Here is a 20,373-nt window from a genome sequence, read left to right on the forward strand (position 1 = left end):
GAATTGTGAAAATAAAAAATAAATTGACAGTGTTTCTTGATATTACTTAATGGAGGTAAAGAAGCAGCTTAATATTTCAAATAGCTAGTTGATGATTACAAATGGACTAAAATATTAATGTCCATTGTATTTGGGGAGAGCAAAATTTGGATAAAACTATTTTGAATGCTACTGGCAGCTATTTCCTAAAAAAAAATCATAACATGGAATCAAATTTTGCCCAAGAAAGTGTGAATTCAGAACTACTAGTAACTTTAAAAAGATATGAAGATGGAGGAACAAGTGTATACTGTATTTTAAATTTGCTTAGAATACAATCATGTCACACAATTGCATTAAGGATCTTTGAAACCTCCTAAATTTTAACATGTAACATGCTGAGCATGCCAAGGGTTTATCTGAATACCAGCCAATGTCAAACTTCCTGGATAAAACTTCTTCATGACTTTTCAGAGTGTCTAAATGTTTCAACTGCCCTGATCTTAAACTTTTTGCTGACACTTTCTACTATACTGCAAAACGCAATATGACTACTGATGCTTAATTTTGGAATTCTCCTATGAATTTCTCAGCACTTATACTTTTGTTGATTGTAATAAAGAATTTAGTACATCTGGGATCAGCTTCTACTTCTGGATGTCTGTATGCATCTCTTAGGAAAGTACACTCCCTCAACTGCAGGAAAAGGCATCCACGTCATTGCTTCTATTGATTTGCCGTCAGGGCTTGGACTGATAGAGAGCTAGCTGCTGGAATCAAATTTTTGCCTATCAAATTCTTTTATTTAAAGTAATACATGCAGGTGATGATTTTAATAATAGAATTTCAGCCCCTTCCTACCCATCACTTTCTGAATATTGGCCATTCTTGTGTATTGCAGAACCTCAATCGTATTCAAATACTATTTTATTTTTTGAGCATATGTATTTTATTTCCAATTTATACAGGAAGAAATCAACCTGTCATAAAGTACATCTCCCAAAGTAATGAAGAGAAGACTCTTATTGCTTTCACGCTGTAGTACAAGCCAAGCAGGGCTCATTCAGTGCACAGCTGAAATTAGCTTGTTCTGTAAGTATTTTCTGGAAAAAGAAAAATTGCTGCTGCAGGTTCAAAATGGACATAGGCTGAATACAACTATGGAAAGGACTGTAAATGCCTTCCTTCATGTACAGCACCGTCAATTTAATCTTTAACATCCTCCCCGCCTTTGTCAAACATTTGTTTGAGAGGTCTGTGCAGTAAACGACTTACAGTACTACCTGTAGCACTGTCAGAAAATGGCAATCTTTATTAATCAGTTTAGTAGGTAACATTAGCAGGAATAACAGCTGCAATATACAGCCACACCTTAAATCTTATCAAATCAAGAAAAAAAAAAATCATTTAATAGGATGAGACTCTGCAGAATTATATTCTATTCAAATATAAGGTCTACAGTATTTAACCAAGAATACAATATTTTCTATGGCTTATTTTTTTCACTGATTCTCTGGAATTCAGTAGCAAGTAATTATTATTTCTAAAATTACATTGTACGGTTAAATGTTCCATTGGCTGGCTTGTATGCTTTGCTTGGTTCTGTAGACTCTTAATTTATTGTGTGGCAAACACACAGTGCTCTGCTGTGCGCATGGTACCTCTCTTCTCTGAACAGGCTTCAATGTTGTGTGAGGCTGCAATTTAGGTACACTCAGTGCAGCTGGCAGACAAGTCATTTGGAGGAAAGCTCTACAGCAAATCAGTGTGGAGCAGAAAGGAACACCGAGTTTCCTCAATGAAGCTCCACAAATTTTCATAACCCCTAACCTATGACTGCATCTTTGTCATGAAGCAATAAAGCAGTATGTTACGTTGTTATCCATCTCTGCCAGTTTTTCAGCTGATTCAAGCTCTGACTTGTACTTTGGAGTCATCTTTCCACAGTCAAAAAATATATGGAAAGGATGTAACGTATTTAGTAAATCTGAAAGCACACTAAAGAACTGCTTATCCTGGCAGGCTGAGAAAAGTTCTTCTGCTAAGCTACAAGCAAATCAACTTTTTATTCATCATACTGCAGCAGGATTTCATAGCTGTCAACAAAGTTTTAAAATATTCAGAGCTAGGAGAAGAAATGCTTTGTGCCTGTCTGTATGGTTATAAGTACAGAAGTTACAAATCTGCATTATGGTGTTGCTTGAGCTAACATGCATTTTCAGGCTGATTTCACAACTGTATGAAGCAAAATTGTGAAATCGTTCGAGGGTGCGTTGTCCACATCAAAGATTTAGAGCCTGAGTTTAAAAACATTTTTTTCTAATGTTGCATTTCCACTCTGAAGAACAGTCTATTTACCATTCAATGGAGATTCAAGAAATATGGATTTGAATTGATCATTTTCTTTCTCTAGGCAAGTTCAGAATATCCACAGTGTTCCCTTTAAACTCGCATTAGTATTAATAGAGGTATCCCAGAGTCGCATGGAGTAGTGTCACCCAGAGCATGGCAGGAAAGGTAGAACTGGCCCACTTGATTTTGGCAGGTCATCTTCAGTTTTAACTCTCTGGATGAAGGTACAAGTATAGAGCTGGAGCTTGAAGAGCTGCAGCCTGTGGGAGGCCCACGTGGGATCAGTTTGGGATGGATGGCATCCCGTGGGAGGGTGCCACGTGGAGCAGAGAGTGACCATGGAGGAGTGGCAGAGGCAAAGCGTTATGTACTGAACAGAGCTCCCACTGCTCGTTGTCCTGCAGTGCTCTGGGGGAGGAGGTAGGATGGGGGGAAGGAGTTTGCTTTTAGTTCCCACTGCTCTAATCTGTTATTAATCATCAATAAATTACATTATCTCCCAATGCTGAGTCTGTTTTGCCCTTGAAGATAATTGGTGAGTGACGTCCTTGTCCTTATCTCAACTCATAAGCCTTTTTTCCAACTTATTTTCTCCCTCCGTTCTTTTGAGGAGGGGGCGTGAAAAAGTGGTGTGGTGGCACTTAGCTGGTCATCAGTGTGAGACCACCACAAGTGGAGAGGGAAGACAATATTTGTATTCCTGTTTAGCTCCAGTTTGTGGGCTTTTTTTGAGCATGGTGACCAGGTATTTTGAGTAATGTTAACAGCATACATATAAATTTGTATACCACAAACCTTGCTCTGCAAAAGTCAGCCAAATGTTTCATTAAGCTCAAGGGCAACTGGAAAACACTCAGCTGCATAGTGTGTCCTAATGAATCAGAGTTCCTCACAGTTTTAGAAGAATGGACATGTTCAATCACCACTTGATCACAGCTTTCCTTAAGACCTAAGTGATAGATTGCAGCTTCCACTCTTCTTGATTCTGCAGTCATGGCACCACTTCATGCTTCGGATCTCATGAGTTTCATACAAGATGTTGTGTTCTCAGAATAGGTCTTGAAATGGGGAATATTCTCAGGGATTTTCTCCTACACAAGTGCAGTGTTGGAAGGGCTGCAGTCAAGCTGACTAAATCTATCAAATAAATCTGCAGGTCTTTGTTCCCAAACAATTTCTTCTTTACTTTTCCTTGCTACTGCACTGGAGAGCTCAAGAGTACATGTGAGCTTCCTGGAAACAGGAAAAGCAGAGTAAGTCCTACAAGGACAGGCTGAGAGAGCTGGAGCTCTTCAGCCTGGAGAAGAGAAGGCTGCAAGGTGACCTGATAGTGATATCTAAAGGGGAGCTACAGGAAAGAAGGGGACAGACTCTTTAGCAGGGTCTGTGGCAATCGAACAAGGGGAAATGGTTTCAAGCTCAAGAAGGGTAGATTTAGGTTGGATATAAGGAAAAAAACTTTTACAGTGAGGGTGGTGAGGCACTGGAACAGGCTGCCTAGTGTTGTGGTTGATGCCTCGTCCCTGGAGACTTTCACGGTGAGGCTGGATCAGGCCCTGGGCAACCTGATCTAGCTGTGGTGTCCCTGTTCATTGCAGGAGAGTTGGATGAGATGGCTTTCAGAGGTCCCTTCCAACTCTACGGATTCTGTGATTCTATGATTCGAAGTTCAGAATCCTGGTATTAGGACTGGGGTTGTACAGACTTTGGGTTTCTTATCTCACTACTCCAAAACACTCTGGACTTCAAGAGGCAGTGTGTGCTCTGTGGACACAGACCACCTCTCAAGATTAGGTCCTATATTAATACCGGATCTTATAATGCATCACAGTTTATGATTTCCTCTTGTCAGAACATTCACAAAATGCTAGAAGTGGCTTCATAAAATCTGAATTGCCTGGTTTCATGATAAAGTGGTGCAAGACTGCTATTCACTTGATTAAATAATGTGAATGTCCACACTTTCATTGAACACTTCTGGGTCTATTAGAAAAATTCTTTCAAACTATTAAGCCAGAACCATATTAAACACTTGAAATGGAATTCATCTCCTCTTAACTTTAGGGCATGATTCATCTGACTGATTTTAGACATTTGGGGAGAGATTTATCACATCATTAAAAATACCTCATTCTTTCCTCTGTCTGGAAATGGGGCCTGGAGTGACCAGCTCACATGTATCTATCTACCCACATTTATCAAGATGATTTCAATCAAGCCTTCTCCCATAAACATATTAATGGAACCTCCATTTGTAAGACTGTAACACAGAATCACACTATAGCAAAGTAGCCACAACAAAACCTGCTTATTTCCTGCATCTTTGTCTTAACACAAAAGAATTACCTTGCCACATGAAGAAATAAAGAATTGAAATAGATTTCTGCTTCTGAAAAATGAGAATGTCATGAGAACTATTTATGATATATATTTACTCTGGTCCTCCTGTCTTTGCTTCCCACAAACACTGACAGATGTTTCCATACCTTATGTCATGTGATGGGGGATTGGCAATTGCATAGCCCCCGTAGCTACACTGAAACAAATCCCAGTTTGTTATAATATTTTTCATATAAACACAAGCAGAAGAGCCAGAAATATAAGGAGGCAGTCTGTTACTGGAAAAAATTATAGTTCAATTTTATTGATTCTAGAGGCTTAGATTGATACACCTGAACTTTCAAACTTATCTTTCCAGAACGGAGCTGCTGATCCTCAGAAGTTCACACACTGCCTGCTTTACAGTCTCTCTGCATTTTTATGTTAGATAACTCTGTTTGCTCACAAAGGTAATCTAGGTAAGCTATGCACAGCTGGCACGCATAAATTGTGCATATCTATGACATCTGCCAGTGGGAAAATCTCTCCAAGTATGATACATATTTCAAGAATGAGTGAATTAGCTCAAACTCAGGCTTCTCTGGGTTGTAATTGAATCAGACCACTGAAAACATATGGAATATTTTAAAGGGTTTGTCATATTTCAAGCTATTAATATTTACTGGACTGGATCATTAAACTATCCTAGTAACAAAGAAAGTATAATGCTTTTATTATATTGATAACATCTTGCTAATGCTGTCTTGTAAAATGAAGCACAATAGATGTATTCCACTATTCTGCGCTCTTTTTCCTGCTTTGCCACATTTATGTCCACGTACAAAGGATCAAAAGAAGCATTTGGATTTTTCTGATCAAAGGAAGTATTTGGATTTTTCTGACTCTTTCACTGGGCCTGCTCTTCACAAAAGTAATGCCATACCCAAGTTCTCTAATTAATATATCCTCAGAAGTCTGTGTTAACCTCCTAAGTGACAAAACACAGTATGTGTCTGTATTTATCTAAAGAGCAAGGCACTTCTCGTGGCTCCTTTGATTAAAAAAATTAGAAGTGCATAAAGCTTTAACTAATGTGAAGAAGGGCAAATCGTGTTTTTTTACTTCCTAACAAGGTCTCTTATCTCTGTACAAGTAACAAGCACCAAGGCTTTCATCTGCCTGATGATCTATGTATTTAGATCAGCAGCGCTGGACACATTATTGTTGGATGACAGATTCGAGATGCACAAGCCCAGTCCAAGGCATCTGCATCACTCACGGGAAATGGGCACAGAGCAGCTCCAGCTCCATGGGACACTTCCAGCCTCCCAGCTGGACCAGGGAACGCCCACACCAACGGCTCCCAATGGCAGGCTTCATGGCTAGGATAGATGGTCCCAAGGCTATGGACCACAGACAGTGATTTTGGCAGCCTGAGGTATTTTTTGAGGATTAATTGGTACATGACAGAAAAAATGAGAAATCAGTGTCCCAGCTGATTTTTTGTGCTTCCAGTACAAGTGTGCTGAGCAGGGAGAAAGGAGAGAGCTGCTGGATTAGAACTGTACTGCTTGGTAAAGCCATTTTTGGGAGCTAGGCTAACTGATTACAAGGCACATCCACTCACTACTAGTTTCTGAAGGGAATATACATCATTATTGACTTTAATAAGTAGTGAAATGAAATTATACACAGCGCAAATCCTGGCTGCCAGAAAAACAATTTCTGACACAGCAAGGGCTATAGCCATCCCTATGGAGATGAGGATTTGTGATTTCTGGGTACATAAATGAGACAAAGCTGTGAGTTAGAGAATATAAAAGGTATTGCAGACAATGCTGTTGCGCTGCCTAAAGGACTCGGCTTGGGGATATTGCAGCATTGTCCCTTTCCAACCTGTGAAAATCCCTTTTTATTTCAGAGCCCTTCATGTGTAACAAAAAGGCAAGTATTGCTATAATAGATATAACTGTTCAGAACGTGGAATGCTATTACTTAAAAATTGACCAAATAGTCTGCTCTTGAATGTACATTAAAACAGTGCAGATGGAGAATTCCGATATTTTCACAGAACTGAACTCCTATGGCATTATTATTCACGTGCTGCAGGACACAATGATTTCTGGTACAGCTTTATGCATTAAGGCCTATTTTCATTCCCACTGAAGTCGATGGTATGACATGAAGTCCTGCTGACTGCTGCAGGGACAAAGGTTGGTCACTGAGACATGGCTACTGAATTTCTGCGCGGCTGTATGTGTGTGTATGTCTGCATGTGTGCTTAAGACGAGGGAGACTTGGATGTATTGATTTTACAGCAGCTTTTTTCTCTGCTCTTAAATGAAGTGGAATGAGGAGCAAATAGCTTGGCAAACAAGAGAAACAGAACTATTATTGTAACTGCCTGAAGTGTTATTCTCCAAGCACGGAGTCACAAGGAAGACTGGCTCCCAAGCCTGTTTGTCATATATACCCCCATGAAATCGCAGACAAAACGTGAAGCAGCCTGAAACCAGGACAAAACCCCACCCTGTCACCCACTGTACCATTAAAGGTCAGGAACAGTGCTTGGTATCAGTTACAAAATAAAATACTTCATTGTTTTCCACTCCTCTATGTAAAAATGGACTGGAAAAGTGCTTTGCACCTGTGTTGCTTAGGTCATGGGTCCTTGCCTTGGGGATTCCAGTGCACCACTGCAGACCAGGTGGCTCTGCCATGACCACATGCCTGGTTTATTCCAGTGTTGGTGGAACGATGGTGAACTGAGTGGGAAACCATATCACTCCTACTCCTCTCCTTTCCTTTCCCCTTCCTTCCCCTCCCTTGGAAGTTTGTTGATGGCTTGGAGCCTCCAGGAAAGCAGTCTTTGTCCTGTAAGGCCAAAGTTCACCAACTTCCATTTACATCAGTAAACACGAACAATCCTTCCTGAGCCTGAGAAATACATCAGCCAGTCGTGCTTTAACAGGCTGAATTGAAATGCCCCTTCTAATCTGCATCAGCGGGATAAAAGCGATCCCACTGCATAATGCGTGAGGATGGGAGGGGACAGGGGAGCGGTACTCACCATTGCACATGCAGCGCACATTCCGGTAAAAGCGGGGGCACACAAAACTAATTCGTGCCGTGCTGTAGGTCATCAGAGAATGTGAATCAATAGATAGACTTTGCTCACAGTGTTGTTCCTGACAATCCAGTCCAGAGCAATTCTTCTCCAAGATAGCAGAAATACGAATCACATTTTCCAAGTGTCTCCTGGCATTGGTAAGCTTCTGAATCAAAAAGGCAGGCTTATAGAAACCGCCGCTGTGCATCTGAACTGCAAACAGCATGTCGAGCTGATTGCTGCCTGCCACCGGCTGAATGCTGATGATGTGCAGGCTGTCTTGTTTTTGGGAGAGCACCGCGTTTCGCAAGGTGCGCCTGAACCCGTGCATATGAAGGCCCACAAAGTCTTCCGGGGAAACGTTCTCAAAGCGGATGGTGACGGTGTTCTGCAGCATTTCCTGAAGTAATTGCTCAACGTGGACCACAACATCGATGGGCACCTGGAACCGGCCATCACTGACAGACACGTTTAGGACGTACTTGCCGTTATCGAGTCCTCCTAGGGCAATGATCTTCCCATCGTGGTTGTTAACCTTGAACAAACTTTTCTGCTCTGATTTTAGCGTGTAAGTGAGGACATCGTACACATCCTGATCTGTGGCGTGAATTTTCCCAATGACTCCGCCTGGAAAGTCATCTTCCATGGTGACAATGAAAATCTCCAGTGGAATGGCAGTTGGTTTGTGGATGCTTTCTTCAATAACCCTCACCTGAATGTAGGTGTGGGAAACCTGCTGAGGTTTCCCAGAGTCTTTTGCCTAATATAATTTAAAAAAAGAAAACAACCAAACAACAAAATATAACACATACATATAATGCAGCTGACAAGTAAAACTTTTTGCTACATGTAGTCAAGGCTGTATGATTTTCACAGCATCAGTAATTCTGGAGACCTCTCAAAAGAACTTCCCAAATGCATTTGCAAAATATGTACGTAAAGAAATGTGTCATCCTTTTTTAGCAGTAGATCTTAAAAACTCTTCAGGGAAACACGGACATCTTATCTAAGTGGATTGCATAGAGAAATGTGTCAGCACTATGTCTCCTTACTCAGTGTGAAAAGTTCCCAGCATCCCACAGCTAGCACTTGTCCCCTTTACAGCAGAGCCATCTGAATGTAGTATATGCTACACCAAATGGAGTTTGGGCTCACTTCTACCCTGGAAAAGAGACCGCAGCCCAGTGAAATACCAGCAGCAGTTTCTGTGTTGGTTGTTACGCTTTAAGTGCTTCAGACCTTGCTAAGCCTATGTGGATGCGAGGGAGTTCAGAGTTTTCCTCAAGCACTCTGTGAACTTGACTTTCTCTGAAGCAGTCAAGAATCATGCTTGAAATAAATAAAATTTATCACCCTCCAAAAGTGAAATAGGGTGCTTGTGCTGTTAGTAATGATGAAATACGAGAGAAGCGCTGCACTTGGACAGATGACTGCATGACCCAGAGCACATATGATAGCATCACCTGCACTTTTTTATAGAGAGTAAAGAGCAAGTATGACAAAAAATCCAAGGCTATCTTGACAGAAAGGTGTGCAAACTTGAATCAGTGCGCTTTCCAGCAGCAAGGAAAAGGCTTCATTAAAGTCAGTATGAAGATGTACTACTGCACACGTTCATTTGCTTCAGAGAAGAACACATGACCAAAAAATCACAGATGTAGCACACATTGAAAGATGTTTGCATTTGCATATGGGGAGGAAAATTTACAAACTGAAGAAAAATAACAGGCAGGATGGCAGTACCAATATGGGCATTACTAGGAAAGGATTAGTAACTCCGAGACACTGAAAATCATGGCTCCTATCAGGGCTTTGGAGAGAATTTTAGAAAATATTTGATATGCATGTGCATAGATACATGTACATGCAGAGATGCATTCCACTTTCAACTTTAACACTACTTTTTTAATAAACATAACACAGAGGAGAAATCTGGTAGTGGAAAGGGGGAAGCAGCACTGTGTACATATAAATGGAAAGAAAAATTTCTATGCTCTATACACAGCAAAAAACTACAAAATATGTTTTCACTGAAGAAATCCCTAAAGAAAATAATACTGGGAGGAATTAGGCCTCTATTCCAACCGTGTGGTTTTCTGAACATTTTGGTGCATCTCCATGACTGCGGTCTGGCTAATACTTCATTTATATGACATACTTGGATGTATATAGCCGAGGATGCTGCTTGAATTCCAATTTTGGTTATATTGGAAGTTTGGCTAGTAAATCATTCTGAAAACAGATATTTTTGGATGAGGACATGGTAAGAATAAAAAATGATTTTTTTTTGTTTTCCTACAAAGCTCAAAAACTAAGACTGCAAGAATATTAAGTGGCAAACTCGTAAGCTGTCACTTTGATTTAAACTGTTAATTGACGTTAGAACTTGTATTTTTGAAATGTAGCTCAGTGAGTTTGCTATTGCTACAAACATCATTAAAAGTAGGTGTAAAGGAGCAGTTGGGCTCTAGTAAGAGAAATCAGTGCCAGCACAGCACGTTGAGGAAGGCTGCATTTTCAGACTTAGATTGTAGGACCACATTCTATTTCAATGGAATTCCCTAGACTTGGATATTTACTGAACTTTACTATGTTTTCCAAGCCTGAGAAATGGACAAATTATTCCTGGATTTACAGCTACTCTGGTTAAAAAGTTCCTCAGCAATGACTCTAGAGCTAAGTTTGAGCTGGACTTCTATTGCATGTCTTCCTTTTACAATCCTTAAAAGCTAAGCTGACCTTGGAAATGTGATTTCATGAATTCTTGGTAGGCTTCCAAAAATTTATGATTAAATTTATGACTTAAAAGGAGAAGTGATTTTTCTTTCTAGAACAATATTTTGCTGTCACTTGTTCTGTGGCGTATTTATATGTATATAATGCATTTTTGCTTATTTTCTTCTCTTAGCTACAAAAAAAAAAAGATGAAAATCTTAAATCATAACGGCTGCTGCTCAGAAAATCCATTTCATGCGGAGAAGATTGGAAAGGTGGCTGGATACCTATTTATATTTACATGAAATTGGGTTTAAGGACATCAAAGGAAATATACAATATTGTGCACACGTAAAATGGAATGCATGGTATTTGCTCACAGACTGAAGTCAATTAAAACCAACCCATACAGAAACCATACACATGACCTGCTGCTACAAGTTTTTCTTTCGGTGTGGATGCAAAAAATTAAGGCATACCTGCACACAGAGTACATATTCGGTTGCAACCATGTGCTTGAAGATGACTGCAGATCTCAAGACACCGTTAGGGTCCAGTGTAAACTCCTCCTCTTCATTGCCAGTGAGGATGGTGAAGGTAAAAGGAGGGCCATTGTGAAAAGAGTCTTTGTCTGTCACTACCAGCTGCAAAATGCTTGTGCCCACTGGTTTATTTTCCTTTACACATATACACAGCGTATAAAGAAAAGGATTAAAATGATACATCTCATCACAATGATCAAACACCACATTTCGCTATCGAGAATATACAAGTTAAAGCTTTTTGGCCAAGATGCCATTTCACTGTGGCATTGCTTTGGCATTGCTTGCACCCCCATGGACCAATACCAGAGACCGAGGTACCCAGTGGAACCTGTCTGGCCAGGACTGCCTAACCACTAGGACTCACATCCCTAGCAAGGCATGGACAAGTGCGAGCTCATCCCAACTCAGAATTTTTGAGGCCAGAGAACGTTTCCTGGCGCAACAGGGATGTAGAGTAAAATGTGTGACACATGCTGAAGTTCAGGAGTCTCAGCAAACAGAAATTGAGCCAGCAGTTAGAAAAGAAGTGTTCATACTTTCCTTTAAATAAGATCATTTGATACATCTTTGGAAGATAAATCATCAAAAGCTGTTTAACTGAAACCAAATGCTTTTGTACTTTAAAAGTCAGAAACGTTTTTGATGTGCAAGATAAACTTACTTGAATTACAGCTGTATAGTTAGCTGGAGTAAACACAGGGCTGTTATCGTTCACATCGGAAATGTCCACGTTGACCGTCACAGATGAAGACAAAGGAGGGGTGCCACTGTCTCTTGCCTGAATAACTAATGAATAACCAGATATCTGCAAAAAGGTGAAAATATTAAATCATCATGAAAGTGGTCCTAAATTTTAACTTGTGTTCTTTACATCCAGTGCACTACCTACCATATTCTAAGGAAAGCTGTTTGGCCTCATTACCTTTCCTGCCCTTTGTATAACATTATCCTGTTTATTGCCAGACTGTGTCCCAAACTCTGGTTTATAAGGCTATCAATAAACCTAACAGCTTCACTACATTAAAATAACTATATCAGATGAAAACAAAGGGATAGACAAATACAAATGATGAATAATATCCAAACTCAGCCTAGGTCAGCTGGGATATACGAACTAATTCTATTTATTTATGGTTAATTTCCAGGATTGATTACTTAGGAGAGGAAGCCTCAATTTGACACACAGTATTTCTGACATGGTGAAGGAGAACCAACAAAAAGTTCATGGGCAACTGGATTAAGCATACTGGAAAACATTTGGGATCACTAGGGACAACATATTCTCTGTAGCAAGAGGCTATTATCTACAATACAGTAGAAGACAAGGGAATTTTTGAATCTTCTTGTTTGCAACAGCCACAGACAGCTCATCATAGTGTGGGCAGCTCAGTGCTTCCCACCGCCTGTGGCACCCACGGACCCTCTATGCACATATGGGCACGTGCACAAAGTGTGAGCGTGTGTGACAATTTGGAAAAGATCTGTCTGTGTGCAGCTTATGGATGACAGTGTGATTTCACGAAGTGCATCCTTATGTTGGCCTCCTTATGTCTTCTCACTATCTTTGACTGTATAGAGCTTCCCAGTCCCCAGGGAGAGCTGCTGATACGTCTGCCCGTGAAGCTTTCAGAGCAGGGGGAACAAAGGATGAACCACATGTCAGATAAAACACTGGGAAGGGGAAAAACAGAGGGGCCCCATGGAGTGAAATGAAGACAAACTAAAGGAGCTTTTAGGGTGGAAGGAAAACCAAAGAGACGCAGAAGTAAAAGCTGTTGGGGCAGGAGAGAGGAAGACAGGCTAAGTGTATTAAACAAGGAGGCTCTTCCTAGCTATGGGACCAAGCTAAAGAAAAGGACACAATTTCTTAGGTGGGTTACAGGGTCAAAGAAGTGTGTGATTTGGTGGGGATGTAGTGACAGTGCCAGGAGAAAGAATCCTTAACTATGGAGAATCAAGAAACTGAGGCTGAGCATTGACCATTTTTTTTTCACTTTCAAGCTTTAATTTCTACTGCTAGAAATCAGACGTTTTGTGGGATCTTTCTCAAGTTTTGTGTGAGTTTGTTTTCATTTTCACATACCCTGGACAGGTAAATGGAAATGAGCTTCCTTAAACCACTAAAACCTGGGAATCAGCTCTGCCTTTAGGGATTTACAGCAGATGGGACATCATGTATCATTTCTGCTGAAGAGAACACTTTTGTCTAGGAAATGTGCAAAGGAAGCAAAAGAAAAGACAACACTACAGCTTACTGTAACCGAAGGAAACTTAGGAGAATGCAGATCTAGGAGCTGGCCTTAAATTTACACGCTAGTGAGGGTAAAAGTACGCGCCTGAGAGCAGACATGTATATATCTCAGCTACGCCAAATGGAGATACTAAATAAAATCATGTTAATCAATTAAGTCTGCACCATGTAAGAAATACAGCAAATTTGTCACATGCACAGCCTATTGCTTCCGTGTTCTGCAGGACAAGGAAGGTCCTTCTGCCACCAATCATCAGGAATTTAATCCTGCCTGTGTGATAATACAGAAAGGATATTTGCCTGTTTTAAGCAGTAGCTCTGCTTCCAGCAGGGAGATTTTCCAGCTGTGTCCATTTTCTGGGGATAGCAATGAGCTTCCTCAGCTTTGCAGACGCATTGCGTGGGTGCAGGACCCTTGGGTCTTGCATGTGTTGCAAGACTTCTGAAGTCATGCAGCACAATCCTGCCCTGCTAGTAGCACAGGCAACTGTATTTGTTTGTTTTGTTTCTTTTTCTCCAAAAGCCGCTAATTGCTAGCTATAGCAAAATGGTGATAAATCACCCAGAATCTAGGGAGCAAACAAAGCAGCAGAATCAGATTAATGAAGCACTCTTTAGTACAGCCTGGCTACTCCATAACATCAGCTCCCCTGTGACACGTTTTGCAGAGTGCTAATTAATGGCTGAGTTCTCAGCTCTGTACTTAGTGCCACAATCCGCAGTTTGCCGTGGTCCCTCTGTTGCATACATTGCTGCAAGCGTGTGCTTGCAGGCACAAGAGAGAGGAGGCAGCTCATTAATGCAACAACAGCTGCCAAAGGAAAAATCCAGGGTTGCTTCTTTCCCCAGTCTGGCCTCAGTAGTTGTGTTGGTGCAGGGGGAGAATGCTACCAGGGTAGCTGGCTTGGAAATAAGACTGTGGAAAAGTCTGAGGTGGGAAAAAGGGGAAGAATATTAGAAAGAGCTGTTGGAGCATCTTAGGCTGATAGCTGCAGAGTGAAAAGCAGCTTCTTCACAATTGGCTAGCAGCAGAGTTGAAATTAACGCACATCTGTAAGCCACTGTAAGTCAAGAAATCTCACATCTTACCCTTTCTCTATCCAATTTCTTTTTAACCTTCACGAGTCCTGAACCAGGATCGACTGAAAATTCATTGTCTTGATCACCACTCACTATGGAAAAATGGATTTGGCCATTGGAAGGACTGTCCAGATCTTCTGCTATCAACTTTTTTGAGAGAAAAGTGAAAATTAGCAAAACAAATGTTAAACCATCAGTATGTTCCATTAATCACTCAGCACTCCAAAAAGAAAGCCTTCATATTCTATCAGACTAGTCACATCTGAACTGCACACCACTCCAGCATAAAGCCAAGCCGCTCTTCATAGGAAGCTCTCGTTGCATCTTTTCAAAATTCTGGCCTTAAAACACATAAATATTTTAATCTTAATATTTTATATAACAAATAGAATGTAATACAAGTACCATGTATTTCCCTGAAAAGTTGAGTTTTGCCTTTCCAGAAAAACCTACTTATTTCTAACTGACTCCTGAGATACAATGTCTTAAACACAGCATTGCTATTTGACAGCATACTGGAGGAATTAATAACCATTTTGGTATTACTACTTCTTTCTTTCTTGGGGAAAACTGGCAGCTGTCTGGAAAGCAGTAGCAGACACAGAGTATTGGCTAGAGAACAGTTTGGCTGATTCAAGATGCAGTATTTATCATCATTAATAAGAGCAGCTGTATCTTATTAAATGTAATAGAGGTACTCATCCTGCCTAATCATGGCACATGGCCTCACTCACCATTATAACGGAATCTCCAATTGCAGCATCTTCACTGATGACTGCGCTGTAGACTACCTGGCTGAACTTTGGAGCGTTGTCATTGACATCCGTCACGTTGACGTTCACAGTTGTAACAGCACTCAGGGCTGGAGTACCTCCATCTTTTGCCTCCACTACTAAGTAGAAATCCTTACACGATTCATAATCCAAAGATTCAGAAATGGAAATGGCTCCTTTGAAGGAAAGGAAGTAATGTCAACACAGAGTGAAAAGCAAATGCTGCTGCACATTAAGGGATTTCACCGTAGCAAACAGTACAGCGTGCTATTTATTACCACGGCACAAACACAAAATACACTGCTCTACATTTAACACTGCCTAGTCCAATAAAAATATTTGATCACTTTTCTACTACTGTCATTTAATTAAAGAGAGATGACAATTGCACTTGGATTGCCTCTACAGAAAGATATGAAGCTATTAATGGGTTCTCATAGAAATAACTGTGGAAATACCAGTACTGTAGACAGAGAAGTGAAGGCCACATCCATTCATTTGTCTGGGCTCACGTACAGAGCCTGTGGGAGAACCAGATGCCAACCCTGGAAATCAACACTGACAAATCAACAGAAATTCACTCCTACGTAATTAACTTCTCATGAATTAAATACTAACAAATGGCGTATGAATACCTTTGAGAAATTAGTTTTCTATCATCTATGTGATTAAGCAGGGGACTTCCAGAGTAAACTAGGTTTAAAAGTTTTGGGTTCTCACACTGCATAATAAAAATTAAGATTATTCGTAACTTGACTCACTCTCTCTCAGATCTCTGCTAGGACAGAAATGGTTTTTATGAACATTCTCTACTTGTCTCACATGTACCCATAACCTTATCAAGGAGAGGGGAGTGGGTTGTGCACAGATTACTAGTGATGTCTTGAAGGAGGTGATGCTGGACATGGCAGGAAAGGCTTAGAAGCAAATCCCTAACCTTGGCAAGGCAAATCCTCTTTAGTATGAACTCATCAAGAGCGGGGATGATTGGGGCTTAAAGGTCATTTAGTCCAACTGCTCCTCAGCACTGGACAGTTAAACACAATCTTTCTTGAAGATATTCACTTCCAATGTTCTTAAAAAACCTCCAACAACATTACTTTCCTGTCCTTAGGAAATGTATTTGGGTACTTAATAATTATTACAGCAAGGAATTTCTTCCTATCATTTAACTGAAGTAATCCAAATGCAATTTAAGCTAATTCAAAACTTTTCTCATGAGTAGACACAAAGAATAGTATTCCCCCCTCTTCTTAGGTACTTTTGCAAGCTTGAATACTATCAGCACGTCTTCTTTTTTCTAGTTTAAATAGCCTCAATTCCTTCAGTCTTTCCTGGTAAGCCTCATTTTATAGACCTCAGATCATTCTTCTTAATCTTGTCTGGGCTCTCTCCAAATGAATCCTACCTTTCAGCACGACTTGCTGAAAGCAGGAGCCCTGAAGAGAAGCTTCCAAGTGGCTAGCAGGGAGTCCCCACTGATAAATGCTGTGATGAGCATTATTTCTCAAGCCCTGATCAGGCATGCTACATCAGCACCCGGCTGTCTGGATCTCGGCTCCTGCCTCTAAACCGATAATAATGGAGCTGTCACACATTAATGAATAATAAATAGTTTTTTTTTCTTCCCTGTGTGATTAAGCTTCATTATGGGTTTTTATTGATTTATTTCCTTGGCTTCATTGTCAAATGCAAAGTTAAGTATTGCTGTCTAGTTGTATTTATGTTTAAATTTTGTTAGCACTAATCAACATTATGAAGATAGAAGACAACATACAATTATGTTATTTTAAGTCCTTTACATGTAAGGCAGTGGCCTTCGCAAGGAGTGGAGAGAGATTTTTGCACACAGTAATATAAATGACACAATGCATCATTCTGAGGTTTTCCAGATTACTGGTTATTACAGCTGCGCTCAAGCAAGTGTTAACTTCAGCTTTCAAAACCAAGACTGTTCTGCTCTGAAGCTCTGGTGGCAGATTTGTACCAGTCATCCTGAATGCTATAAGAATAAGGGAATCCACCGCAGGAAGCACAGAAGATTCATAGCTTACTATTATGGTGGATTAAAGCCAAGCAAAGCAGCAGTTCCCTGCAGCCCAGGAGAGGCCCACAATGGAGCAGACTGTCCCCCTGCAGCCCATGGGCACTATGCGGAGCAGATCTCCACGTGCAGCCGTAGAGGAGCCCATGGTGCACAGTGGATGTGGCCGTTACATCTACACTGACTTCAGTGGACATACTAATAGAGAAAGGCATTCTCCACTCAAGTCAAGGCAGCTGAATGGCACTGTAGTTTAGACCAAACTTAAACATAACATTTGTTTTAATCTATGCAACAGGACTGACAAGCTCTGAGTCTCTCTTCTTGGAACTTATACGGTCCAAATGGTTTTGCCAAAGCATTCACATTTTTCTGAAACTTCCATTTAGTATTACAAGAACGAGCTACTTTACAAACCTGTTTTTGAGTTAATGTTGAACCTCCCCTTCTCGTTCCCAGATCTGATGAGATAGGTAATCTCAGCGTTAGTGCCAATGTCCTGGCTTGTAGCAAAAACAGAGAGCACTTCAGTGCCAGGTGAAGTGTCTTCAGGTACTGTAACAAGATAATCTCTCCTTTCAAACACAGGGGGATTGTCATTAATATCTAGCACTGTAATGGTAACAGTTGCAAATGAGGACAAGGTCAGCACAATACTCTGATCTGAGGCCTTTACACTGATGTTATAGGAAGACTGAAGCTCTCTATCAAGTGGATGCTCCAAAATAATGATTCCCGATGACCGGTCAACTGAGAAGTAACCATCTGCAGAATCTGCGAGGGAATAGGTAACTTTTCTGTTCACACCTGAAAGAGAAGCAGATACGAAAATGATACAGTGAATATAAAAAGAGAGACCCAAAACAACTCCCCTCTTTCCACCTAATAGATACTCTAAGCAAAATCTGCTACTGCACTCATCGTCTCTGGCTGATGGAGCACATCGAGGTAACAGTATCAAAGGGAACAGAACCGCTGAAGGTGTAGGAGACCAGGACATGCTATTCTCACATGTCAGATCGCCATGGATAATCCTTTGCAGAATTGCTGTGGAATGGAACTCGAAAGCAGAATCCAGGTATAGATCTTGCCCAGAAAAGCTTACAATTGAATTAGATGAGACAAGCAGAATGCTGAAATGGAAAACTCTCAGAGCACATCTTTAAGGAATAAAAATGTACGTAAGGGGAAAATACACCCATAAAAATACATCAGGTGGCACAGAATATACTTGCTACCAGTGCTGCCTTGTTTCTTCTGTTGAGAAGCAAAATATAATCATAGGACAAAGCAAAATATAATCATAGGACAAAGCAAAATATAATCATAAGACTCCTGCATGATCGTAATCAACTCCTGCAAGAACACGGACATCTTATAAAGGGAAGTCCCCTGCTCCTTCATTTTGAGAGCAAAAAATGGAATTGTACAAAGATCTCTTGTGTTTTTCAAATCCTGCTTGTATTTCCCAATATATATCACCCGGCTGCTGACTAAGCAGATCTATGCTAAAGTTGTTAATAATGAGGGCTGAGAGGAAGTTACTAACTTGGTTGTTTGCTGCACTACAGTGGGATAGTCATTTCAAATCTAATTAAATGTGAACACAGATGCGAACTCACTCAAGCTCCCTTGATGCTGCTTGATTCTGTGCTTTGGTCCTGGGTGCTGTGCTAAGAGATTATAACTAAAACACAAAGATTCACTAAATTGGAGCGTCTGTGTTTTTAACATCTCTCAGTTGAGCATTTGCTGTCCTTTTTGCTGGAGAACAGACTTTACAAGCCTGACATTAATCAGATGAACAAGAGCTACCAATCCCTTCTAGGCATATTTTGTTAATTTAAAATTTGTGACAGTATTATTCTGCTTTCCAGCAGCAAAGCATTGTAGAAATGACTGATCAAAAGCAGCACAAATCACATTTGTTTTCTGCTTGACGTAGCAGGAATAGAGCATCCACATGAGGGGGAGCTGGGAGACTCTTTTCTTCAGCAACGCTCACATAAAAGGTAGAGCAACTATAAAGTCCCAGACCCTACTGGGATAGCACTAGGAATTACCATTTGAACTCTTCAGGGAATAAAGTTTTTAAGCAGTGCTTGAGGCACCACATCTATTTCAAATGTCTTTAAAATAAAGTTTAAATGCCAATATTGTAATGAACCAATTGTTTGTTTTTTTTTTAATCACAGAACAACCTCTCTATTTGTCACTGCATAACAAAAGGAAAAAGCACAGAAAAGCCCTTCTTCAGCAGAGCATGCAAGGCACATGAGGAGCTTGTTCCTGTCTTATACACAAGGAACGGAGTGCAGCACAGGAGCTAGTCAGAGATTCTTGTGTGTGTTGGAGCACCAAGATCCTGAACACCTTGCAGCCTGCTGGAAACCATGCTTGGTTTTTCACTTAGCATCTTAAATGTGTTCAACTGCTCTGTTAACTGACTGCCAACTAAACAGACCAAACTGAAGGAGTAAAACCCTCTGGAAAGGTTTTATGGGTCTGAATGACTAGAGATGTGTCTACATTTCTGGTAAGACCTCCTACTAGAAATCCTCCCCTAACCTCCACAAGAGCAGAACAGTTAATGAGCCATTAATTAGAGTTGATATCTGGGTATGTTGAAAAAGTGGACTTAGTCTGATTCAGAGCATGGAGGTGAACACTGAACCTACACAGAAATTTCAACTGTAAAGCTATTTAGTGTTCCGTACAGGGATCTCCTGATATCTGCCAGCATCTGTATAGAACTGCATACTTCTCTGAAGCTGGGGCCTTAACTCTCTTTTTCCATGCCCATGTGTGTGTGACTGCATGAGAGATGTACCTTGGTCTGGGCTTGCTCTGGCACAAAGAAACTCACCACAGCATATGTGAGCATAATAGAATCAGGTAGTACGCTCTTTAAAGGCGTAAACAGCTAGAAAAAAAGATGGCCTACCCATGACTTGTGTCTTGAAACGCCTCAAAACTGCAGCCAGATCTTGAATGGGTTGTGTGGAGAAAGAAATTTTGGTGCATAAGACACCACATGGGGTGAGTTTACATACAAGTGGTAACTCTACTGACTGCAATCTGATTGACATACAATTAGACCACATTCCTGTATTCTGCTGCCTCAAGGTAATGACAATTAATACAATATGAATAGTGTTTATTCATAAGTGATTGCTTCTGATCCCACAAAAGAGCTCTTTCAAATC

The 20,373-nt window shown here is 40.6% G+C and overlaps 1 protein-coding gene across 1 annotated transcript in view; it reads right to left on the reverse strand.

Annotated features, from left to right (window-relative positions):
- FAT3 (FAT atypical cadherin 3) overlaps window positions 1-20,373 on the reverse strand; it is a 347,711-nt gene that overhangs the window by 38,285 nt on the left and 289,053 nt on the right. The window contains exons 14-19 of the mRNA XM_021382213.1: window positions 17,585-17,974; window positions 15,085-15,299; window positions 14,360-14,497; window positions 11,681-11,824; window positions 10,954-11,151; window positions 7,721-8,519 (exon numbers count right to left, since the gene is read on the reverse strand). Coding sequence (XP_021237888.1) covers window positions 7,721-8,519; window positions 10,954-11,151; window positions 11,681-11,824; window positions 14,360-14,497; window positions 15,085-15,299; window positions 17,585-17,974 — 1,884 coding nt within the window. The remainder of the gene's footprint in view (window positions 1-7,720; window positions 8,520-10,953; window positions 11,152-11,680; window positions 11,825-14,359; window positions 14,498-15,084; window positions 15,300-17,584; window positions 17,975-20,373) is intronic.

Source organism: Numida meleagris, chromosome 1 (assembly GCF_002078875.1).
Source record: "Numida meleagris isolate 19003 breed g44 Domestic line chromosome 1, NumMel1.0, whole genome shotgun sequence".
Taxonomy (NCBI): Eukaryota; Metazoa; Chordata; class Aves; order Galliformes; family Numididae; genus Numida; species Numida meleagris.